The sequence below is a fragment of the Carcharodon carcharias genome, chromosome 16 (assembly GCF_017639515.1).
Source record: "Carcharodon carcharias isolate sCarCar2 chromosome 16, sCarCar2.pri, whole genome shotgun sequence".
In the NCBI taxonomy this organism is placed as follows: Eukaryota; Metazoa; Chordata; class Chondrichthyes; order Lamniformes; family Lamnidae; genus Carcharodon; species Carcharodon carcharias.
This window is the reverse complement of record NC_054482.1, coordinates 74,463,638-74,487,238: the sequence shown is the minus strand read 5'-3', so window position 1 is coordinate 74,487,238 and position 23,601 is coordinate 74,463,638. Positions and strand designations below refer to the sequence as shown.

Genomic DNA, 23,601 nt, shown 5'->3' with positions numbered 1-23,601 from the left:
CCCCCCCCCCCCCCCCGTCCCCGCCAACCACCCACACACACACACACACACACACACACACACACAACCAGCTTATATTTCACCCCTTTCCTAAATTTACTTAGTTCTGTTGAAGGGTCATGAGGACTCAAAACATCAACTGTGCTCTTCTCCATTGATGCTGTCAGACCTGCTGAGTTTATCCAGGTATTTCTGTTTCTGTTTTTGTCTCAGCTTGTTATAGTTTTGAACCAACAGTTATGAGATGCGAGTCAGTGGTGGTAATGTGAAGAGTCTGTCTAATATTTTTTCTCCTCTGCCTAGTATCTTTCCAACTTTTCAGCTCCATGCTCGAAATTACATGGATAAGATTGTTAATGATGAGGCTTTAGTTTCAGGAATAAGAAATAGAGGAGCTACTTGTAAATTTTAAAATAAACAGGTACATTTATTTCCCAAGGACTAGTTTTGATTGTCTGGGGTAGGGGTGTGGGTGGTCAGAGAGGTGGATTGGTGTACATATTGTGGGTCTGGCTGGATGGATGGATAAAAGGGTATTTTCCTGACTGTCAGCAGTTTTATATAACAATTAATGTCCCAGCTCACTTGCTACATGCCTTCCTTCAATTAGAATTATGATTGGCAAAGAAAAGGTATACATTGGTGTGATGTACAATTTGTTCTTCTCCAGTTACTCCACAAAATGGAACACTTTAGAAATGGATCACTGCATTAAAATAATTACAGTAGATATTGTACTACCCAATTTTTGTGTTGAATATTTATAACTATTTTAAGAGGGAATGCAGGACCAATTTCTTATTTTTTAAGTGGTTAAGTATTATTTTCTGGTGAAAAATGTGTTGAGTGGACTCCTCCTGTGCTGCAAATTTATAAGATTCTATAAAATCTGTGGCTTCTATGCAACGAAGGAGGGAGAGGTTTATTGATCTTTCACTTGGTATTGTCCACACTGCTTCAGGGAAGTTCCTACACATGGGGAAGGGAAAATTGTGAATGCATTTCATACCATCTCGCAGCTGGTTTCAGAGCACCATAGGCAGATGCCTATCAGCAAGTTATCTGTCACTTCTAGTGTGAAGGGAAGGAGAAAGTTAATTTATTCTTACAACTAATGATTTTCTAATGACATTCATTGTTTGTAGTCAGCAGCTGCTCTTTGTGTTGGGATTGGAAGTTTTAGTGATCCTGATGATCTTCCAGGACTGGCACATTTTTTGGAACACAGTGAGTTAAGTCTGTTTACAATTCAACTTTAATATGTTTGAGACTAAATCCTTAAATATACCCAGACTGTATTAGTGTGCTAATGCTATCATAGTTTCTGATGTAGGACTTTGGAAAGGATACTATTTAATAAGCTAGTTAAGTTCAATGTAATGTTTCTCGTGCAATACTTGTGTTGACAAGTTGACCTCAGATTTCTTTTGCATAAGACATTCCTCAGATTTGTTTTAATCTGCAGGGATCTTACTGGTATGTTTGGGAAATTAAGGTAAATGCAATTTTAAAATGCAATGTGGGCTTTCCTGCTATAAAGTATCTTTAAAATTCTATGTCCTCAATCAATTCTTTCCTGCCTTCTGAAGTTGTTGACTGCTTGCTGGGGTTTAAGGTACCAACACAAAGTCTGCTAACCATCATCTACCAGTACAAGCACATGTTTTTGCTGATCAGCCAACTCCGATCTCTATCCGTCTTGCTACAGGGATGCATTCAACCTGTTTGATAACTCCATTGCCTCTCCCTTCAATGACCTCATCCTTCCCTAGTTTCTGTGTTACAGCATGCAGCCTCTGCTCCCTGACTCTGGCGTCCTTTTCAACTGTACCTCCCCTACTTCACCATTGGCTGCAAAGATGGCACACTTTGGAATACTATCCCGAGTCTTCTCTGGTACTTCCTCACAATATACTTCTTTGATCTTGATTACCACCTTTCCTTCCATCACTACTGTTATTTTCTGCTCCATGAAGCACCTTAGGACATTTTATTATTATGAAAATGCCATATTAGTGGAAGCTAGTGTAAAATGCAGAAGTTAGAAGGAACATTAAAGATGTAATTGTGGGAACATATATTTTGATCAGTTAAGTATTTGATATCATTGTCCTACAAATTATTACATGGAGGTTTGACCTTATAACTGCTGGCCTGCAACAGTTGCCATTTCTGACATGCAATGTTGATTTTTGACATATCGCATAAAGACTCTGCAACAAAGCAATAATTTAATTTTGAGTTGCATACATAGCTATGTAAAATATAAAGTACAGATTAGGCCATTCAGCCCAGATAATCTGTGCTGGTGTTTCATGTAAGTCTTTTATTCCATTGAGGTTATACAGCAAGAGTGCAATTTTAACTAGAGAGAATTTATTTTTACTTAATAAAATATTACTTTTTATAATTTGAATTAAATTCACTACTATTAATCCTAGGCATTCTATCATCTCAGTACTTTTTTACCTGTATGAATTTGATTCTTCTTGCAGTGGTCTTTATGGGGAGTGAAAGATTTCCTGATGAGAATGGATTTGATGCTTTCCTGAAAAAGCATGGTGGCAGTGATAATGCATCAACTGATTGTGAGCACACGGTATTCCAGTTTGACATCCAGAGAAAGTATTTCAAGGAGGCCCTTGATAGGTAAGTATGTATTCAGTAACCCCTAGACTTTGTATGCACAATGCTATTATTAGGGATTACGTTTATCATTTTAACCCAGAGAGCATGCTGCTGATAATTCTTGGGTCACTAGGGTTTTGTGTGGTGTAATAATCAAATGTGAACGTAATACCACAAGTGTGGTGTGACTAGCCTTAACTTTTGTAGACCTGCATTCTGCTTAGTTTTTTATTTGTTTCTCCATATTGTCTTTCATTCAAAGCTTCATATCAGCTATAATTCACAGATTCCTTTTTAAACCATCCTGTGGTATTTTAATTCCACTTGTTGCATATTTTTGACTTATGTTTTATGGCTTATGTGTCACAAGATACATCTAGCAGTGTTAAATTTCATTTACCTAGTCAATCCTGTTTCATCTATATCGGATGTCAATTTATATGTTGGGGCTGATCCAAACATCCTGAGGTTTAACACGTCTCTTGGACATACTGGGGTAGAAATTGGAATGAGTTTCTCCAGTTTTTTGGGTGTAAAACGGGCACAATGGAAGCCATTATCTGGGTCCAGCACCTAATCTGTGCCACTGCTGTCACATTGGCCCTCATTGTTTTTGGGCATATCCTGGCAGCTGCCTGAAATTCGTGTTGGATCAATTGAAATATCCAATGATCGTCTTGCACCTATTTCAGGATCCTGCTGCAAAGTGTGTGGAAAAGCAGAGGAACCATGTGCCTTGCAAGCTCCAACTAGTTTTGAAGTTATACATGCATTTTCTAGAGAACCAGGAGCAGCTGCAAGTAGGTGGTGAATGATAGTGGCACTGAGAGAACAGCAGTGTCATGTCTAGTATAGGCATGGAAGATATTAAAAAAAATTTAAGCTATATTTTTAAAAAATAGGCACAAACCTAAGATGGCCACTGTATACCCTGTGAATTCTTTGGCATTTGAATTGGTAGACAGTAGAGTCTGCGGCCAATACCTGATTAAATATGCACCTGAGTGAAGGAATCTCACAACCACCTGTGAGATTCACACATCATTGTTTAAGAAGGATCCAAAAACCTACAGGCAGTAAGGTTTGCAGACAACTGATTTCGATGTTCCATGGCTGGTAGATGAATTTAAATGGATCTCATCGACCTTTCAGTGTATTGTGATGGCTTCTCATTCCAAACATAAAGACCTTGGCTGTCTGAAACTCAGGGTGTAAAAACAACATGGATTGTTTACTGGCCTAATACACCACCTTATCACATGGGCAAGACAGGTTTGTTACTTATTCTTTTTAATAGTAACAGCAGAAGCTATTCTGATCAAAACCACTGTGGCAGATACCACATGAAACACCATCTGAAAAGCCATCAAACTAGCTGCAAGGCTATACCTTGAAAGTGGGAGAAAAATTCTTCCTCAACCTATTCCATCTTCAAGTTTACCTGAAAGCCATGCTGCTTACTAAGAATCGTGTACTTTACAAGACCTCCATTCCAACCAAAGCATTCATTCATTGAAAAAACTACAGGCCTGCTATGAAAGAGACTGAAATAATTACTACTTGTAAATGTACTTTTTTTCTTCATCTTTGTGTATGGTGGTGTGTATGAGATATCATATTTAAACCTCTGGGACAAGTATGAGATAATAAATAATCTTTATTTTTAAATTTATAAAAGCCTGTTGCTGGAAATTGCTTAAACTGGGAAAATCATTCTGAGTGTAAGAAAACACAAAACATCACACTTAAAAACACTTTGATCATGGGGAATAAATAAACGCATAAACTCTGTATGACAGCAGTCAGAAAAGGAGTTAGTGAAACATGGAGATCTTACTGTAGGTAAATATTAAAGATTATTTTCATTGGTAGCCAAATGGAGAATTAGGGAATGGGAAACATGGATTTTCACTGGAAGAAGCAAGAGGGAAAAGAGGAGGAACTGAAGGCTATTAAGACCATTGGATACTTCACGTGACGATTGAGGCGGAGTCTAAAATTTCATTTCAAAGGGAATTGTGTATGTATTTGAAAATGCAAAAATATTAAAAGATTTTGAGGGAAATGGGGGTTACTGGAGTAGCGTTCTCCTATTCTGAAATTTCTGTGATTTTATGAAACCTTCCATTATTGTGTCCAAGCTCAGGGATGGTTTTGGAGTGTAGGTGCTGAACTGATTTTAGGCTGATATTCCATGATAAACACTGAGCTCACTTCCCTGTGTGTGATTTCTTGGTTTGATTCAGCTTAGTCTGTTGCTTAGTTTTGAATAGGGAAGTCCAACTCAGATACTGAGGTTCCTCGTTCAGAATTATCATCTTCACATGGACTGGAGTCCAAATTAAGTACCAAAGAGGTAGGGAGAGAGATTTTGCCTGTTAAAAATGACATCGGCTAGGGAGCTTGACCATGTCTTTTGCAGTATAGGGTGATTTGGGCTAGGGCTTCAGGGTGAAGATCAGCAAGTTATAGGGTTACAGGTTAGTTATATCGAGATCTTACTCCTGTTAATACCAGTTACATGTGGACAGTAAGTGAATTATTGGTTATGACGGGAATCTGAATTTTACTATTGTTACTATTAATCTTGCAACTTGCGAGCTACCATTATCAGTAAAGTCAAAGATCCGTCCTCTCATGCCTTCAGAGTTTTCGATTCCTCACCATTGGTTTCCCCATTTGCTCACCCTTGATTTTTTTCCCTGCTTTCCCACCCTCATTAAATTGTTCTATTAATATTTCTTCTTCAGCTTTGCTGTGAAATATCATGAAGTAGTTGTAGGCTTTGATCACCAGATGGCCACATGGAACAAATTTCTGATTTATTCCTCCCAATTCTATTGTTATCTTGTATAATATGGAAAAAAATCATAGATTTATCTGATTGAACAGTGACACAGAAAATTTAAATACAAATTGTTTTATATATTTTTCATCATCTGTCTGTGCTACACTTTCAGCAAATATGATCAGCTTGCAATGGTTTTGGTCTTGATCATCTATGTAGATGATAAATGGCAATCCTGATCCTTACAGGGCTGTATTCAAAAGCTTTCTTTATGTCACTTTCCTTTTTTTTTGACATTATGCCTTTTGCAAATAATCTTTCCTTTTTCTTGGGGAAAATATAATGGCATCAGTAAGTTTTTAAAACTGAACTTTGATGTTTGCCTGTGAATGTACTGACAGCAGGCACATTTCATACTAAGGAAAAAGTATTACTGTGCATTTCTTCCAGATGGGCACAGTTTTTCATTGGTCCCTTAATGATTCAAGACACCATTGACCGAGAAGTAGAGGCAGTGGATAGTGGTAATGTGCAATTTTAGCATCTATAATTTTTTTTCTCTATTAGTGTTTTATATCAATTCAAAGAGTTAAAAATGACCATTAACTGTAATTTTACTGTTTCATCTGTTTGAACTTGTGGGCATCACAGTCTAATCCATTATAATTTCTGGCAGTCTTTGTTGAAGGTTCAGTGAAGAGTGCAGGGGGGCATGTCAGACATACCTAAAAATTATGTGTCAACCTAGTAAAGCTACAACAAAGGACTTTGTATGTCAAGCAGCATGCGATAGCCAGAGCTAAGCAATCCCACAACCAATAGATCACATCTCAGCCCTGCCACATCCAGTTATGAACTGTGGCGGACGGTTAAACAACTAACAGGAGAAGGAGGCTCCACAAATATCCCCATCCTCAATGATGGGGGAGCCCAGCACATTAATGCAAAAGACAATGTTTAAGCATTTGCAACTATCTTCAGTCTTCACAACTGGATATGGCAGGGCTGCAGGGCTTAGATACGATCTGTTGGTTATGGGATTGCTTAGCTCTGTCTATCACTTGCTGCTTGACATACAAACAGTCCTTTATTGTAGCTTTACCAGGTTGACACACAATTTTTAGGTATGTTTGACATGACCTCCTGCACTCTTCATTCCGAGTGGATGATCCATCTCGGCCTCCTCCTGAGGTTCCCAACATTACATATGCCAGCCTTCAGCCAATTCGATTCACTCCATGTGATATCACGAAATGCCTGAAGGCACTGGATACTGCAAAAGCTATGGGCCCTAACAACATTCTGGCAAAAGCACTGAAAATGTGCTCCAAAAATAGCTGTGCCCCTAGTCAATCCGTTCCAGCTCAGCTAAAACACTGGCATCTATTCATCAATGTGGAAAATTTCCCAGGAAAAGCCCACAAAAAGCAGGACAAATTCAATCTGGCCAATTACCGGTCCATCAGTCTACTCTTGTTCATCAGCAAAGCAATTGAAGGTATCCTACCAAGGGGCACTTACTCAATAATAACCTGCTCACGGACACTCAGTTTGGGTTCTGCCAGGGTCTTTTAGCTCCTAACTCATTACAGTCTTGGTCATGGGCAAAAGAGCTGAACTCAAGGTGAGGTGGGAGTGATTGCTCTTGACATCAAGGCAGCATTTGACCGAGCATGGCATCAAGGAGCCCATCAAAATTGAAGTCAGTTTGAATCGGGTGAAAACCTCTCCACTGGTTGGAGACGTATTTAGCACAAAGGAAGATGGCTGTGGTTGATGGAGGCCAGTCACCTCAGTCCTGGGATATTGCGGCATGAGTTCCTAGGAGTGCCCTGGACCCAACTATCTTCAGCTGCTTCTTCAATGACCTTCGCTCCATCATAAGATAAGAAGTGTAGATGTTTGCTGATGACTGCACAATGTTGAGCACAATTTGTGACTCCTCATATACTGAAGCAGTCTGTGTCCATATGCAGCAAGACCTGGACAACATTCAGGCTTGGACTGATAGGTGCCAAATAACATTTATGCCACACAAGTGCCAGACAAGACCATCTCCAATGAGAGAGAATATAACCATCGCCCCATGACATGCAATGGCATTACCATCGCTGAATCCCCCCACCATCAACATCCTGAAGGTTACCGTTGACCAGAAACTGAATTGGAACAGCCCTATAAATACTGTGGCTACAAGAGCATGTCAGCGGCTAGGAATTCTGTGGCAAGTAACTCATCTCCCCAAAGCCTATCCTCCACCTACAAGGCACAAGTCAGGAGTGTACTGGAATACTCCCCACTTGCTTGGATGAGTGCAGCTCCAACAACACTCCAGAAGCTCGACACCATCCAGGACAAAGAAGCCTGCTTGGTTGGCACCCCATGCACCACCTCCATCATTTACTCCCTCCGCCACCGACAAATAGTGGTAGCAGTGTGTAGCATCTACAAGTTGCACTGCAGCAACTCACCAAGGCTGCTTTGACAGTACCTTCCAAACCCATGACCTTTACTGCCTGGAAGAACAAGGGTGCAGATGAATGTGAACACCATCCCTGCAGTTACTGCCACACCCCCCAAGTCAGGATAGGGGGACCTGACTTGGAACTATATCCTGACTTAGAACTATATTGCCGTTCCTTCACTGTAGCTGGGTCAAAATTCTGGAACTCCTTTCCTAACAGCATTGTAGGTGTACCAACACCAGAAGGACTGCAGCAGTTCAAGACAGCAGGTCACTGCCACCTTTTCGAGCAATTAGGGATGGGCAATAACTGCTGGCTTAGCCAGCAATGCCCACATTCTGTGAAAGAATTTTAAAAAAGGCTAAGAAACTAGTACTTAATAAACGCTTCACACTTTTTTCTGTTGGGCAGAGTTTCAGCTTGCATCACCATCTGACTCTAGCAGGAAAGAATTGTTATTTGGAAGCCTTGCTAGGCCCGGTCATCCGATGGGAAAATTCTTTTGGGGTAAGTTCTGTTTCTCTTTTGCCTTCCTGGCCTATCTTAAATGTTTTTGTTTTGCCTTTTCATAGTGTAGATTCATATTTATTTGTAATATCATTAGGAAATTCTCAAACTCTGAAAATTATGCCAAAAGAGAAGAACATCGACACTTATGCAAGACTTAAAGAGTTTTGTAAACGACATTACTCTGCTCATTACATGACTCTGGCTGTCCAGTCCAAAGGTGAATATTGAATGCTAACTTTGGTGAATAGAATCTTTTATATTTCATTTTAGGTCATACAGTACTGCTTATTATGCTGTATGATTTACAAAGCTATTCAACAAATGACCAATGTAAATTGTAATGCATACTGCCTATGTAAACTTGTTACTCTGTGGTTATACACTTGCACCAGCGTTAGATAGCATTGTAAGGCCTCCACCAGTGAGACAGTGTAATTCCAGTGTGATGGGTTTACGTAGGCGGTTTCAATAATAAATGTGGACACATGTATTTATAATGGAAAAGTTGTTGGAAAGTGTGCACACATATAGATGGATGATCAGAAATTATACTGAACGTTTGTTGAACAGCTTTCGACATGATAATTTATAATTGAAATGTAGACATAAGGGCAAAATATGTTGCCAGCTGTAAGATGTGTACCTATCTGCCCTGGCTCAATTACCCCTTAAGCCTCTCATCCTGTCTCACCTAAAGACTACACTTGGCCTTGTCTGTCTACCTGCAATGCCTATAAGCACTCAACTATTAGGAAAGATTCAAGAAATATTGAGATTAATTTAGGCTATAGTTAACTGTAAATTTCATGCTTAGTTGTACAATTTATTTTTTCCACAGCAAATCTTTTATAACAGATTCTTAATGCTTTTGTCAGGTTTGTGTAGTGTGTTGCATTAAGGGTTCAAAAATTGATTTGTAGAATGTACTGTAGCTCAATAGGAATATACAGAATTCATAATTCATAAAGTTTAAAATCCCTATTTTTAAAAAAGTGGATTCAATCAAATGTGTCAGAAGGCAATACATTAGTATACATACAAGATATTCAAGGGTATATCTATGATTTCTATATATAGGTGGTAGTCCACAAAGGTCCATTGGCATCTCTCTCCATTTGATAGAGACAGTTGGTTATAATTAGTTTGAAGGGAACCATTCCTCATTAAGTATAGGGCAAGGCGAGGAGGCAAGGCCTCCAAAATCATCAAAGCCAATACGGGGGTTGAACCCATGCTGTTGGTCTCATTTTGCACCATTCCAGCCATTTAGTCAACTGAGCTACTGACCATCCCCATGATTTCTGTAAGTCAACTTTTAATTCCCAAAATTTTAGCAGTAGTTTTAGTGAAACTATGATGTAATTGATCTATGACTAATTCCTTCTGAACAATCGTAGAAACCTTGGACACCTTGGAAGCTTGGGTGAAGGAGATTTTTTCTCAAATACCAAACAAGTAAGACCTCTTATGTGTATTATAAAATCTCATGCAAAAATAAATACTAGTAAAAATTCTACTTTAATGTTTTAAGAACATCTGTGCTTTTTCAATATTTTTCTTCTTGGTCTTTTCCTGAGGTGTTGACTTGTTGCTTGAATATGGTCCCATGTGTAGTAGTCCCCTTTATAATACTTTAATCAGGTGGCTAACATTCATGCATGAGTCTTTGCAGTGACATTTAACAAACCACTTGATTCTGAGGGCTTTCTTGGTGAGCATACACCTCCCCTGGCCTAATATTCCCCATGCATGGACTAAAGGTGTGGATCATTGAGTAGTGATCAGGACTGGAACACTGGCTATTTTCCCTCCTACTCCACCCCATCCCAACTTTTCCTCCTCAATACAGGGAACTGAGATCTCTTGTAATAACCTTACTACCATCCTGGCTGAGATTAGTAAACTCAGCATAGACTAAGGACTGAATCTGAGATTTCTCTGGTCTGCATAATTCAATCCTCCACTGGAGTAAATTTGCTGAGTTGTCAAAGGAAGCCCAAGAACACCTGTATGCTAATTTAAAGAATGCCTAGACTCTGCAAGTCAAACATGTTTAAAATTTGTCTTTTTTCATAACCAGCTTTGTTTTTTAAAAATTTGTTCTTGGGTTGTGTGTGTGGCTGGCAAGCCCAGCATTTAATATCCATCCCCAATTGTGATTGAGAAGGGGATGGTGAGCTGCCATCATGAACCACTGAGCCCATGTGGTATAGGTGCACCCACAGTGCTGTTAGGGAAGGAATTCTGGGATTTTGACCCAGTGATAATAGGATGGTGATACATTTCCAAATTAGGATGATTTATGACTTGGGAGGAAACTAGTAGGTGGTGGTGTTCCCATGCCTATGCTGTTCTTGGCCTTGGTAGAGGTCACAGGTGTAGACTTGCTGCAGTGCATCTTGTATGTGATACATTGTGGCCACTGTACACCGGTTGTGGATGTGTGGTGGAGGGAGTCACCTATCAGGTTGGTTATTTGTTTGTATTGGATTGTGTTGAGCTTCTTGTGTGTAACCAGGTGAATGTGATCACTAGCTGCATATTGGTAGAGCAAATTAATTATTGGCTTTAAATTGTTCTTCTAAAACAGTGAGATGTGAACCTTAATGATGATTTCTGAAAAACTGTTACAAAATAAACCTTTATTTTCTCCTAATGTCTCATGTATGAAGTGGCCTACCAAAACCAGACTTCTCTGATGCCAGGGATCCCTTTGATACACCTGCTTTTAACAGACTTTATAGAGGTATGTGTACACTAAATTCCAATAATACTATGTTTTCTTAAAATGACTTAATAGCTCAATGTAAAAATGTGACTTGGTCAATTGAGTTTGTACAGGTTGTATATGATCTGTAAACTTCAGTATTCATAAATGTAGAGTTTGCTTCTCAACTGCAAGACTGGGCTAAATAAAGGGAAAAGAAACAGCTATCATTTAATCCCCAGTTGGGGATCTCCTGTGCACAAATTAGCTAAGATTAAAAAAAAAGACATTTGAATGGCCATATTTGGGGAAAAACCACTTCAAGCCTTTTTCAAGCTTTCTTTTGGAATATCGATATCTATCCCATCTCTGACTGACAAGAGTTATTTTGAAAGCTTTCCGTGCATCTGCATTCAAAATTCATTTAATATTCTTTCACTTAAAAACATTCCAATATTTAAAATTAATGTGATTGATAACTATTTCATGACAAGAGTAACTGGAGAATAATAAATTTTATGTGCAACAAATTTGATTTGACTGTAATGGAGCTTTTTAAACTTGCATGTTTAATAAAGATTTTTTCACAAATTGTCGAACCATTTTATCTTGCAGTTGTTCCTGTGAAGAAAGTTCATTCTCTGAATATAACTTGGGCCCTTCCACCCCAGAAGCAGTATTACAGGTACAATATTTGTTACTGTATACGAGCAAGATATTTAGATTTTATAAGGCATTTAATTATAAAATAATGAGACCCATTTTTCAAGGATTTACCTGCACCCTTCTCATGATTTATCAATCTGAAATGTCATAATTTCTCTTTACTGTTGCTAACTGACCTGCTGTGTATTTCTAGCTTGTTCTACTTTTATTTCCAATTTCTAGCATTTGCAGTTTTTCTTTTTGTTTTACCTATATCTTATTTTCTTTGTTCATGTCAACATCTTTGCAATAAGTTTGTTGAATTCTAGCTTGTACCTGTATTGTATATTTTGGGCTATATTGAATTTGTCCAATATGCATGGTTTCTAAGTTAAGAGCTTTGTGATTTATTCTTGCATCTCACTGAAAGCAAAACGTTCATTGCCAGCCATCAAATGGGGGGCTGAGGCAACAATACTGCTGTTTTCTTGCAGAAAGCGTTTTTTTATGTTGTCTAATTAGTCATTCCACTCTTGTCTGTCAATAATTCTGCTTTCCAATGCTTTTTGCAAAGAGGAAATATACTGATTTTTTTTTTTGAATTTTTAGAAGGGCTGCAAAATTTTTACCTACTATATGAGGCATGGCTATGATTCCATTAATTTTGATCAGCCCTTTAATAGCTACATGTTCTTGACTCAGCAGGGTCCCCTTCATCATATGTCTGTGCAGTTTCAAGATCCACAGGGAGCACATACAAGTTCTTAAAAAAACTGAATGATCTAGTTGAATGTGGAAGATGTAATTTAATGTAACTGCATGAGTGTGTTCGCCTGCGCTGATCCAGGGACCATTTTTCCCAGGATTACTGAATAAGTCATATGGTTTTCTCTCTGTTTTACTATGCAAGTATTAATAAGTCAAAATCAGTACCAACAGTCCTATAATGCGATTTAACCAAGTGTCACCAAAAAAGTATTGAAAATAAGCATCATTTGCATGATTTTTGACATCATTGATATATGTTAGCAACATTTTATTTGACTTCTTCTAACAAATTGAAATGAAGCTGAATGCTAATATATACTAGTTTTAAACTATTTATAGTTATTCTTAAAGCTGCCTTTTGCCCTAATGAATAATAGTTTTCCTCTCCTTTTCCCTCCTTAATATCGTGGGCTGCTGTTGTACTGTGGACAGGGACCTCAGACTAGTATCTATATAGTGTAATGCACAATGGTATGCTCAAGTTTAATTTGTTAGTTGTGCTATGCTGCAGGTCACACTATCTGCTAACTAAGCATTGTACATATGTTCTTGGATTCATGCTCCAGATCTCTGCTTCCTATGTGGGTAGGAGCAGAGCTTCTCTTATGACATTAGGAAAAGACACAGTAAGTCTTTAAACTTCTCCGGAAGTCCTTATGAGCTAGTGACAACATTCAAAAATGGCTTCAAGCTGGTTGGAATTGTACCATGCCCTTTAGAAGATTTAAACAGTACAAGACCATGGTGCAGTCTCTCAACTTTTGCTGTTTAATGCACAATCAGAATCAGACTGTCATTTTTGATCGAAGTGCATCTGAAAATGGCTTCTCATTGATATAGTAGTAATTTAATGGCAGCCTTGGTTAACTTAGAATAAAGTTTATTTTGTTTTAATGCTGATGTGAAAACTGAAAAATGTTGATTTATATTTTAAAAAAATCTATTGTCAGGATTAAACCGCTCCACTATATATCGTGGCTAATTGGACATGAAGGTAAAGGCAGTATCCTGTCTCTGCTTCGGACAAAGTAAGTGTTAGGCATGATGAAGGTTGAATATTATAAATGTAGCAAAGCTACTTTATGATGCATACTAGCTGATTAATTTTTACTGTTGACCGTGTTCATATTAATGCATTGATCATGGATCTGGCAAAGGAAGAAGCTGGAGCCAGTGTGTCTTCAACAGAGGACTATTCACAAAATCCAGTGTAATATAAGTGCACTACTTTACTCTTCCACACAGTTCTCCCCAAACACAGTTGGAAACTGGTTCTTATATGTGTGCCCTAACCTTTCCCCAATTAGTATCAGTTGCTCTTAATCACAAGAACATGCACTCAATTGTCATAGCATTTGCAACATCAGCTCAATTTTACTATGTTGAAAAGGAAAATCTAGCAATATGTAATGTGGTCTAATGCACTTTTGGTTTCCATGTCCAAATTAAGAAGCGATTGTTTTCCATCACAAAGACTATGGCATAAAGAAAGTACATTGTCACCTCCAGTGTCATTAAAATAGCATAGATGATGTCATTTTAAATAAAAATCTTCAATTCTGTAACTTAAAAAAAGACAGTTTAAATCAGGGCTAAGAGACTATTCATAAACTGTTAAGATTTTGTTTTGCAATTATACATAAATACCTGCATTTGTATAGTATCTTTAAAGTAGCAAAACATCCCAAGGTGCTTAATGAGCATTATTAATAAAAATATTTTTGATACCAAGCTGCAGAAGGAGGTATTGGGACAGATGATCAAAACCTTGGTCAAAAAGGTAGATTTTAGAGGAGAAGAGAGGCATAGAGGGACAGAGAAGTTTAGGATGGGAATTCGAGCTTGGGGGCATGGTTTAAATTGCTACCATGCTATATTTGGAAGCTAGTGAATTTTTATTTTTTTATTCCGCCCCCCACCGCCACTGTTTACAACATGCTCCAGTCTAATTCTGTATTTTTTTTTTTCCCCACTCCAAAGCACTAATTATTTTTTAAATATAGTGGGCATGAAATTGGACTAGATAACACTTGTTGTTTGGGCACTGCCAGTGCCATTTGGGGATCAAAATGGCATTCAATGTGTGTGTGCATACTTTTGCGAGTCCTACCAGGCCTCATATTGATGAAGGCATTTGCCTGCTGGAAATGTGCATAGCAGGCAGATCATGAAGTCACTGCTGATTTGATGCTGACATTGTCATTTTTGAGCTCCTCACTCCAGTGATGCACTCTTAACCTCATTCAGCTGAATGTAGGTTAGGCAGCAGAAAGGAACCCTGCCTCCCCCTCCCCCCTCCAACCCGCCACATGCAGTGCTATTTAGAGGGATCATCAACTGCTTTCGGGTTAGTTGATGGTTGATTTCTTCAGGCAGTTGATGAGATTCTACATGTGCTTGGTGCTTTCCATATTTGTTTCAAATTGCTAAAAGCTATAGGGAGTGTTGTGGCAAGCACTGATGGACTTTGGGGAGTCAGGAGATGAGTTACTCGTCTCAGGATTCCTATCCCCGACCTGTTCTTGTAGCCACAGTATTTATATGGCTAGTCCAGTTTAGTTTCTGGTTAATGGTAACCCCAGGATGTTGATAGTGGGGGATTTAGCAATGTGAATACCATTGAATGTCAAGGGGTGACGATTAGATTCTCTCTTGCTGGAGGTGGTCTTTGCCTGGCACTTGTGTGGTGTTATTGTTACTTGCCACTTGTCAGCCCAAGCCTGGATGTTGTCCAGCTCTTGTTGCATTTGGACACTTCAGTATCTGAGGAGTCACGAATGGTGCTGAATATTGTGCAACCATTGGTGAACATCCTCATTTCTAACCTTAATGATGGAAGGAAGGTCATTGATGAAGCAGCTGAAGATGGTTCGGCCGAGGAGACTACCCTGAGGAACTCCTGCAGTGATGTCCTGGAACTGTGATGATTGACTTCTAACAACCACAACCATCTTTCTTTATGCTATGTATGACTTTGACCAGCGTTTTCCCCCTGATTCCCATTGACTCCAGTTTTGCTAGGGCTCCTTGATGGCATTAAGGCAGCATTTGACCGAGTGTGGCAAGGGCAGTCACTCTCACCTCACCTCTGTAGTCCAGCTCTTTTGTCTATGTTTGAACCAAGGCTGTAATGGGGTGAGGAACTGAATGACTCTGGCAGAACCCAAACTGAATGTCCATCCACTGCTGGGTTGGTAATTAAATATGGCTCATTACTAAATCTCATATGCTCTATCTCCTTGTTGGTTCCAAAACATATTATTGCAGAAAGCTATCTTGAATACACTCAAAAAATTCGAAGTCTTTTTGCTATGTGCTAATCTGCTTATCCCAACCTATATGGAAGTTAAAATCTCTCATTAAAACTACTGTGCTTTTGCTACATACTTGTCTGATCTCTGCATTTGTACAATCTTCAACTTCACAGTTGCTACCGGGTGGGGAGGACCTTCCACTGCAGTATTACGCCCTTTCCTATTTCTTAATTCTGTCCATAGAGTCTTCACTGCTTGTTTGCCTCTCATTATATCCTCTTATCATTTAAGTGATACCTCCTTAATCACTAAGGCTAGTCCTCCTCCTCCTCTACAATTTTCCCTATCTTTCCTCTCTACCTTATAATCTTGTATATTTAGCTCCCAGTTCTGATCATCCTGCTACCATTACCATGTCATATCCTCCAAATTGAATTGCACCTGCAAATTATTCAATTTGTTATACGCTCTCTGTGTTTGTATAAAGACCGCTTATTTGGGCCACACACTTTCACTGGCCTTCTGCTCTAACGTTTTATTAACATGCTTCTTATTTCTTTCTCCTGATTTAATTGGTTTACACCTTTCAGTTTTTCTTTTTACTTGCAGTGTCTGAAGCATACTTTCTGGCAGTTGTTCTATTCTCCTCTCTCATTTGTTTTCAAGTTTTTCCAGGTATTTTTGTTTTTGTTTTGGTTTTGGATTTCCAGCATCTGCAGTTTTTTGCTTTTATCTTATTATTTATACTACTTTTTCCACTTGAGTCCTCCCCCCCATTTGCTAGTTTAAATTTCTTGTGACAGGCCTATTTATCCTTTCTTCTCAGGTTCAGGTAAAGTTTGTCCTACTAGTACAGGTCCTTCCTATTTCAGCACTAGTGCCAGTGATCCATGACACGGAATATCTCTTCTTCAGTTATGTGTTCGTCTCCCTCATCTGCTTTATTGCTACATCAATTTGCACATGGCTTGGGTAGTAATCCTAGGATTATAACCCTTGGGGTCTTTTATCCCCCGGTTCTCAATACTCTCTAAACAGAATCTCTTACTCTTCGCAAAGTTGTTAATCGCAACGTGAATCATGGCTGGATCATTCCCCCTCCCTCTCCAATATCCTTTCAAGCCGGTTCGCGTTGTCCCTTTATCCTAATACTAGGTAGGCATTATACCATGTGGAACTTTCCATTCTGCTTATAAAGGATGCTCTTCATCCTCAAATTATTGCATCTCCCTACAACTTCCACTTTGTACTTCTCTTCCTCACTGTTTCACACAATCTTCTGATCCAAGTTGTCATAGTCAGCATTCTGGCTGTCCTTTAACGATCTTTACCCTTATTGTCACAGGTAACAAGTACATCTTGGACAGGATCAGTTTCTGTGGATCTTTGGCTGGAATTTTCCAGCCCTCCCGTGGAAGATCCTGCTGTGAAGGGCTGGAAAATTCTGGCCTTTGTTTTTTATCTTCTCTGTGTTTCCCGTACTTGGTACACTGTGTAAGCCACGCAAAGTCCATTTTGATCCTGCATCTCCACAAGATGTGACTGAGATTTGGAGTAGACCATCCTTGTGTCAGAGTATTTTCAATTCACACTCCAACTTAATAGCTAAGTTGGAGAGATTCAAGACGGAGACATCAACAGGTGTGTTTGCTTGGGACAGTCTCGCTTTCCACAAACTCCCACATATTGCAGTCTAGACACATAGGGCGGAATTGTCCCAAATTCACACTTAGCGCGGTAGCAGGCAGGTAAAAAGATGTTTTTACATCTCATTGGGTGTTCATTCACCTGCCTCGCCATCACTTTGCTACTTCATCATGTCAGGCACCATATTTAAAGTCTTGCCGCACACATACCTCTGAGTTTTCAGCCCATGACTGCTACAAAGAAGACAAGGCCCTGGAAGGCAAAGAGACTGTAGGCCCCAGGTTCAACGATGCGTCTGTTGAGCGCCCTTTGGATGCAGTGATGGCTCGTCATGATGTCCTCTACCCCCAATCTGGCCGCAGGATGGCCAGTGGTGTGAGCAACTAGGCGTGGCAGCAGTGGTCAATGCCAACACCCTTTAAAAGAGGACAGCCACCCAGTGCCGCAAGAGGATGAATGATCTTTTCTGTTCTGCCAGGATAAATCACTTGTCTCATCACACTCAACTCACACACTTACAAACCCATCACACATCCACTGCCGGTTCAAGAGACGTCAGCATTCACACTCTCACACACACCTTCATTGTCCTCATCCCATCCATGGGACCCCTCACCACCCACACATGCCAGACATACTATCACCTGGCCTTGCAGGCATCCTGTTAGTACTCTCTCCATCTCTATTCATGCAGGACAAGCTGGCACATGAGGGAGAGGTCGCAGACCGGTGGAGGAATGCTTGAAATCAAGGTCCTCACAGACTTCAGAACCATCCAGCTAGCTGGTGACAGTCTGGACCGTTCTTGTGCTGACGGTGAGGTTGGTGGTGTTCTATCAAGTGAGGATCTAGTAGTGAAACATCCATCAGACAACCATGCTGTGACTAGTGTGTCCTGTTTCACAGGCCACTGCCGTGCACTAATTATCTTTCCTTGCTTTTGCAGGCATACCTGCCAAACAGCTTACGGAGTCCATGACCCAGGACCTCCAGTCAAGAACCAAAGAAACCTCTGAAGAGGAATCTGGAGGCACCCTCCTTGAAGTCCAGTCATGGCGCTCACCCACACTCTCCATCAGCACAGATACACACACTTCGGTGGGACCTAGCTTTACAGTAGCCTGGGGATCACAATCTGATGAGTACATCGTACCGTCTGATCCACAGCAGTTGCCAGTGGGGACTTCCCAGGTGTCTGGCACTCAGAGGACTGCTGGAGGCCAGAAATTTGCTGAGCCCGAGTCAGATGATGAGCCTGGACTTGGTCAATTCACAGTTGCTGGAGCTGCAAAAGGCAAGCTTGGGAACATCACCAAGGGATGTCCGCTGCACTCCTCAGATTGCAAAGCACGATGGAAGAGTCTGTCTGCCTTCATGCTGAGGTGATAGCGCCAGCATGCCAATGAGCCGACCTCAACACTGGTAGGATGGCGGCCATCATGGAGACCTTGGTCCAGGATGTCGCTCCCGCACTGTTGCGCAGGCTTAACTCCATCGCTGAGGCCTGCCATAGTTGGCCTCCAGTACGTACGTGAGAGGGGTGTGGGGCGGCTCGATCTCGCTCCAGCTGTCCCCCTTCTCCTCAAGTCAGCCAGAGTCCCTTCAGCACCCATATGGAGGAAGATCACCAAGTGTACCCCCTGGGGCCACCCATCCAGATGACTCCATCCTAGTGTCCAGCCTATCCGAATCTCCTCTTCCTGTGACCTCTGCAACTCCAGCTTCACAGGCCAAGAAGGGTGCCACTGCTACACAGCAGAACCCCAAAAGTAGGCTGGGGCCCTCCAGGTTTTGGCCCTCTAGAGGATGCCTGCTCATATGTGAAACCTTTCTGCATAAGATCAAGATAGATGTCTCAGTCCAGGACCTCTTCCCTATGCTTTGTGTGGCCTTCAGACCAAAGTGATGGTCTGGCCTCACATACCCTGGACATGTTACAGATGATTGCACCTCGATGGTGGTTGTCATTGCTGCCAGAATGTTGTGGGCAGGCATCACAGAGTACCGTTATTCTCTCTTGTGTGCTCTCAGCAGCTTTAAAGTGGGACTGGCCCCCACGTCTTCAGCGCTGTGCTCCTGAAGGGGTCCGGTGCTGAAGGCGGACAAAGGAACAGATGCTTTTAAAGTTTCGTGGTTGCATCTCAATGACATGACCCTGTTCACAGAACACAAGTGAGCTGCCCTTGGCCAGATAGGAGTCAGACATTCTCAGGCTATGTGAAGATCGATGGCATGTCCTCACTCCATGTTATCGTCATCATCCTCCTGCAATCGAGCGACTATTAGGACCTCCACTGCATCTCCATGACAGGAGCATTATCACAGAGGGTATGTGCGCTGCCATAAGCCAGACTGGAGTCAAATGTTCATGGATGCAATGTGAGGATCTATGGCGTCTCCTCACTGCATGTTGTCATCATACTCCACAAATCTAGCAGCTATGAGGGTCTCCTGAGCTGGCCTACCTAGTCTGGCCTGTGCAAGGGCTTCATCCCCATCATTGTTGTCTTTGACGACCTCCTCACCCTCATCCCCTTTGGCATCCTCCTCATCGGAGGAGACCTCCAGCTCTTCCATCTCCTCAGCTAGCTCCTCTCCCTGTTGCCAGGTTGTAAAGGGCGCAGCAGACGACGATGATGCGTGACACTCTGTGGACTATATTGCAGGGCTTCACCAGACAGCTCCAGGCACCGGAACCTCATTTTTAGCATCCCAATGGTCTTCTGCACCAAGATGCGAGTTGCAGCATGAGCCTTGTTATAGTGTCACTCTGCTGCAGTTTGAGGCCGCTGCACAGGTGTCATCAGCCGTGTCCTCTGCGGGTAGCCCTCCCTGAGGAGCCATCCCTGCAGCCTCTGTGGACCCTGGAAGACTTCAAGGATCTGTGACCGACTGAGAATGTAGGAGTCATGCACACTCCCTGGAAACCGTGTGCAGACCTGCTGGATGCGTTTGTGGTTACACATCCTGGTTGACATAGTTGACCGCATGTTGCAGTGGAGATCTGAGAGCCACCTGAGTGCAGTCAATAGCACTCTGCACCTGTGGGAAACCTGAGATCTGGGCAAATTTGGAAGCTCTTGCATCCTGGCTGTCATGGTCACGGGCGGAATGCACAAAGTTGTGTGCCCTCGTGAAGATGGCATCTGTGACCTCATGGTTGAGGCTTGTGATGTCCCACAAATGTCACCTGTGGAGCCCTGAAAAGAACCACTGGCATAGAAATTGAGCACCGCGGTCACTTTCTCAGCCACTGGCAGTGGATGCCCTCCATGCATCCGTGGGGCCAAATCCTGCAATAACTGGCAGATGTGACCGACCAGTTCCCTCGATATGCATAGTCTTCACCAACACCAGTTCTCGGACATCTGCGACAATGAAAGGTGGCATCTGTAGACCCTGGATCTAGCTAGGCACTGACCAGCGATGGCTCCCTGTGGCTGTTCGGCGGTGTGTGTGTGGGAGCCCCAGCTGCCCCTTCTTCCAGAGGATGCTGCTCCTCCCTCTGCATAGCAGGTGCCTCAGTTGCTCTTTTCTCCGTCATCTTCACACTCTAAGCCACGAGGCATACAGCTAGGTTACCAGGCTCCATGATCCTGATGTTGTACTCCTGCAGGATGAAACAGAGACACACATGGGTTAGCATAGGTGTACTAAGAACCTGTTTTGGTTAAGTCTGAAGGCCCCTTAACGCATCCTGGAGAGTGCTGGCCACCACTTGAATGGCCAGAGATTAGTACACTGCATGTCTGCCCGAAACCCTACCCACCTCCGCCGTACTCCACCTGACTGATTTAGCAGCAGCTTTGATCATTAGACAGCATGCTGTGTCTTCCAATAAAATGCTCATTAGTTTGCAGTCTGTGCCCAAGGGGTGAACAGCTCTGGAGCACCTGGTGGCATTTTGATGCTTCTGCATTGCTTGAGTGAGCAGAGAAGATAGAGGCCCAACTCCAATCATATCAGTGTGGCTGCACCTGAACTGTCTCAGCTGCAGAGAAATGGTCACTTTAGGGAAACCTTGTATAATGTGTAGCCACCCACCCGCGCCCCCACTCTGCCCATGCATGTGTGTTGCCTTCAACTGCAGGGCAGCCCTTGCCTCCCCCACCCCCCAAACATTACTCTGTACTTGCCTCTGAGCTCCCCTCAAAGTGTAGCCCGCCAAGTGGATGCCTTTTATATGCTGTTGTAAAATACATGGGCGGACGATCTAGCGGGGCGGATGATTCCACCAGGCTGGCCTTATAATGATATGCATAATAACCATTGGTGGACTGAGCAGACGATTGCAAACTGGTTTCATGACGTCGTGAAAACTGATTTTTGGACTTCTTGCCATTTCGTCCACTCATGCCACCGAACACACCCAACGTCAGTGGGCACGGAAAATCCCAACCATAGTCTTCTCTACTATATCTTACTGTCGATCATTTATATCTGTCTTTTAATTTGTTTTTTTCTCATAGTAACTTGCATTAAGCACTAAAACAGTGTTAATTTTAAATATCTACTGCCCCAAGCTGCCACGTAATGGAGGCAAAAAGCTGCACCTCCTCCCCATCTGAACTGAAACCAAATTCCAACTTTTACTCTCTTACAATGCACTCCATTTACTGTTTAGTTTTATACATCTTTTTGAACCACGTCCAAGTCACAAGTGCCGCCTTCTTCACAGTCTACATGAAGAAGTCCATTCTAGGGCAAATATGCCAAGCATGCTAGTGCTAATCAAACAAAGATGGTTTCGCTGGCTTGGGCATGTGCACAGGATGGAAGTTGGTGGTATCTCCAGGATATGCCACTTGGAGAGGTAGTTTGTTCCAAGAGACCAGGGCACTATTTTTCCACTTCAAAGATGCTGTCAAAAGAGCATGAAAGCCCTTAATGTCAAGTAGGGAAACTCTAAATGACAATTGATGCAAATGGTGATACCAGGGCGCCAGGGAGAGAAATTTTGCTTCCTGGTGTGCTTCTCCTGTTTCTGGCCCCCTTATCCCACCATTTTGCTGCCGCCACCACCACTACCCACCCACCACTTTTAATCCTTTCTCTCAAATCCTTCTGGTGTCCGGAAGTGTGAACCACAGTCACAGTGGGATCGAACTATTTTATATAGGGTTTAGTAGAACTTCCTGGCTTTTGTATTCTATGCTTTTATTTAGAAAGCCCATCAAAAGCTTACATTTCAATGTGATATACTTTACAATCACTGCTTTATTAGATTATTAAACAAAACTTGGTCGTTCATATTACGTAACCAACTCTCCTTTGAATATGGCCCTATGCCGTATCAGGGCAGCAACATCCAAAAGACTTGAACCTCAAAGCACTGCAAAAAACAATCCCACGTACATATGAGAATATCTTGAACTAACAGTAACATATTCTATTGGTGCATGACTCCTGGTTTCACTTACAATTTAAAAATGCCAAAAACTTCCAGTAAGTTAGCACCAACCAATTCACCCGCAACAATGTGCTATTTCTAACCACAAAAGTGGGCTTTGTTAACAATAAAATTACACTTTGCATTGAGTGATAAATATTTTCTCATTTTAAATTGAAACTAACCGCACTTGCAAATGCCCAGCATGGAAGATATAATAGGAGAACAAAGTACTGCAGATGCTGGATATCTGAAATATAAACAGAAAATGCTGGAAATACTCAGCAAACCAGGCAGCATTTTTGGAGAGAGAAACAGTCAATGACCTGCACTAGTTCTGACAAAGGGTCACTGACTCTTTCTGCACAGCTGCCACCAGACATGTTGAGCATTTTCGACAGTTCCCATTTTTTATTGGAGCAAAAATAACCCCTTTTGCCAGCTCTTTTAAAAAACAATCGGACTTCTTGTGAGCCTTTCATTTCCTTTTAACAAGAATGTCAAAGCAACACATTGATAATTTTAAAAAGATGAGTAATTAATTTAAAATGTGCCAAGCACCTGAGTTAACTAATAAAACCTTTAGTGCCTTTTCACTTTAGAAGCAGAGCTGGAGAGAGACGAGGCCCCAAGTCCCAGGGAAAGTGGGAGGGCACCAGGGTCAAGTTAAGGAATCGGGTCTAACTAACACTGACTTAAATTCACTACTGGTGGCACACACTCTGAGCGGGTCTCGGCAAATTCGTACGAATTTAGGGGTCAAAAGCTGGTTGTCTTTCAGCCTGGGTTTTCCTCGTCAC

General features: G+C 41.5%; 1 protein-coding gene across 2 annotated transcripts in view; it reads left to right on the top strand.

Moving 5' to 3' along the window:
• LOC121289236 (nardilysin-like) overlaps nt 1-23,601 on the top strand; it is a 110,199-nt gene that overhangs the window by 9,935 nt on the left and 76,663 nt on the right. Inside the window, exons 3-11 of one of the 2 annotated variants that reach the window (XM_041208465.1) lie at nt 1,146-1,227; nt 2,496-2,649; nt 5,867-5,940; nt 8,293-8,388; nt 8,486-8,608; nt 9,789-9,846; nt 11,064-11,137; nt 11,714-11,783; nt 13,462-13,539. In XM_041208465.1, coding sequence (XP_041064399.1) covers nt 1,146-1,227; nt 2,496-2,649; nt 5,867-5,940; nt 8,293-8,388; nt 8,486-8,608; nt 9,789-9,846; nt 11,064-11,137; nt 11,714-11,783; nt 13,462-13,539 — 809 coding nt within the window. Of the gene's footprint in view, nt 1-1,145; nt 1,228-1,757; nt 1,897-2,495; nt 2,650-5,866; nt 5,941-8,292; nt 8,389-8,485; nt 8,609-9,788; nt 9,847-11,063; nt 11,138-11,713; nt 11,784-13,461; nt 13,540-23,601 lie in introns of those variants that run through there. The other variant, XM_041208466.1, reaches the window with a different exon arrangement.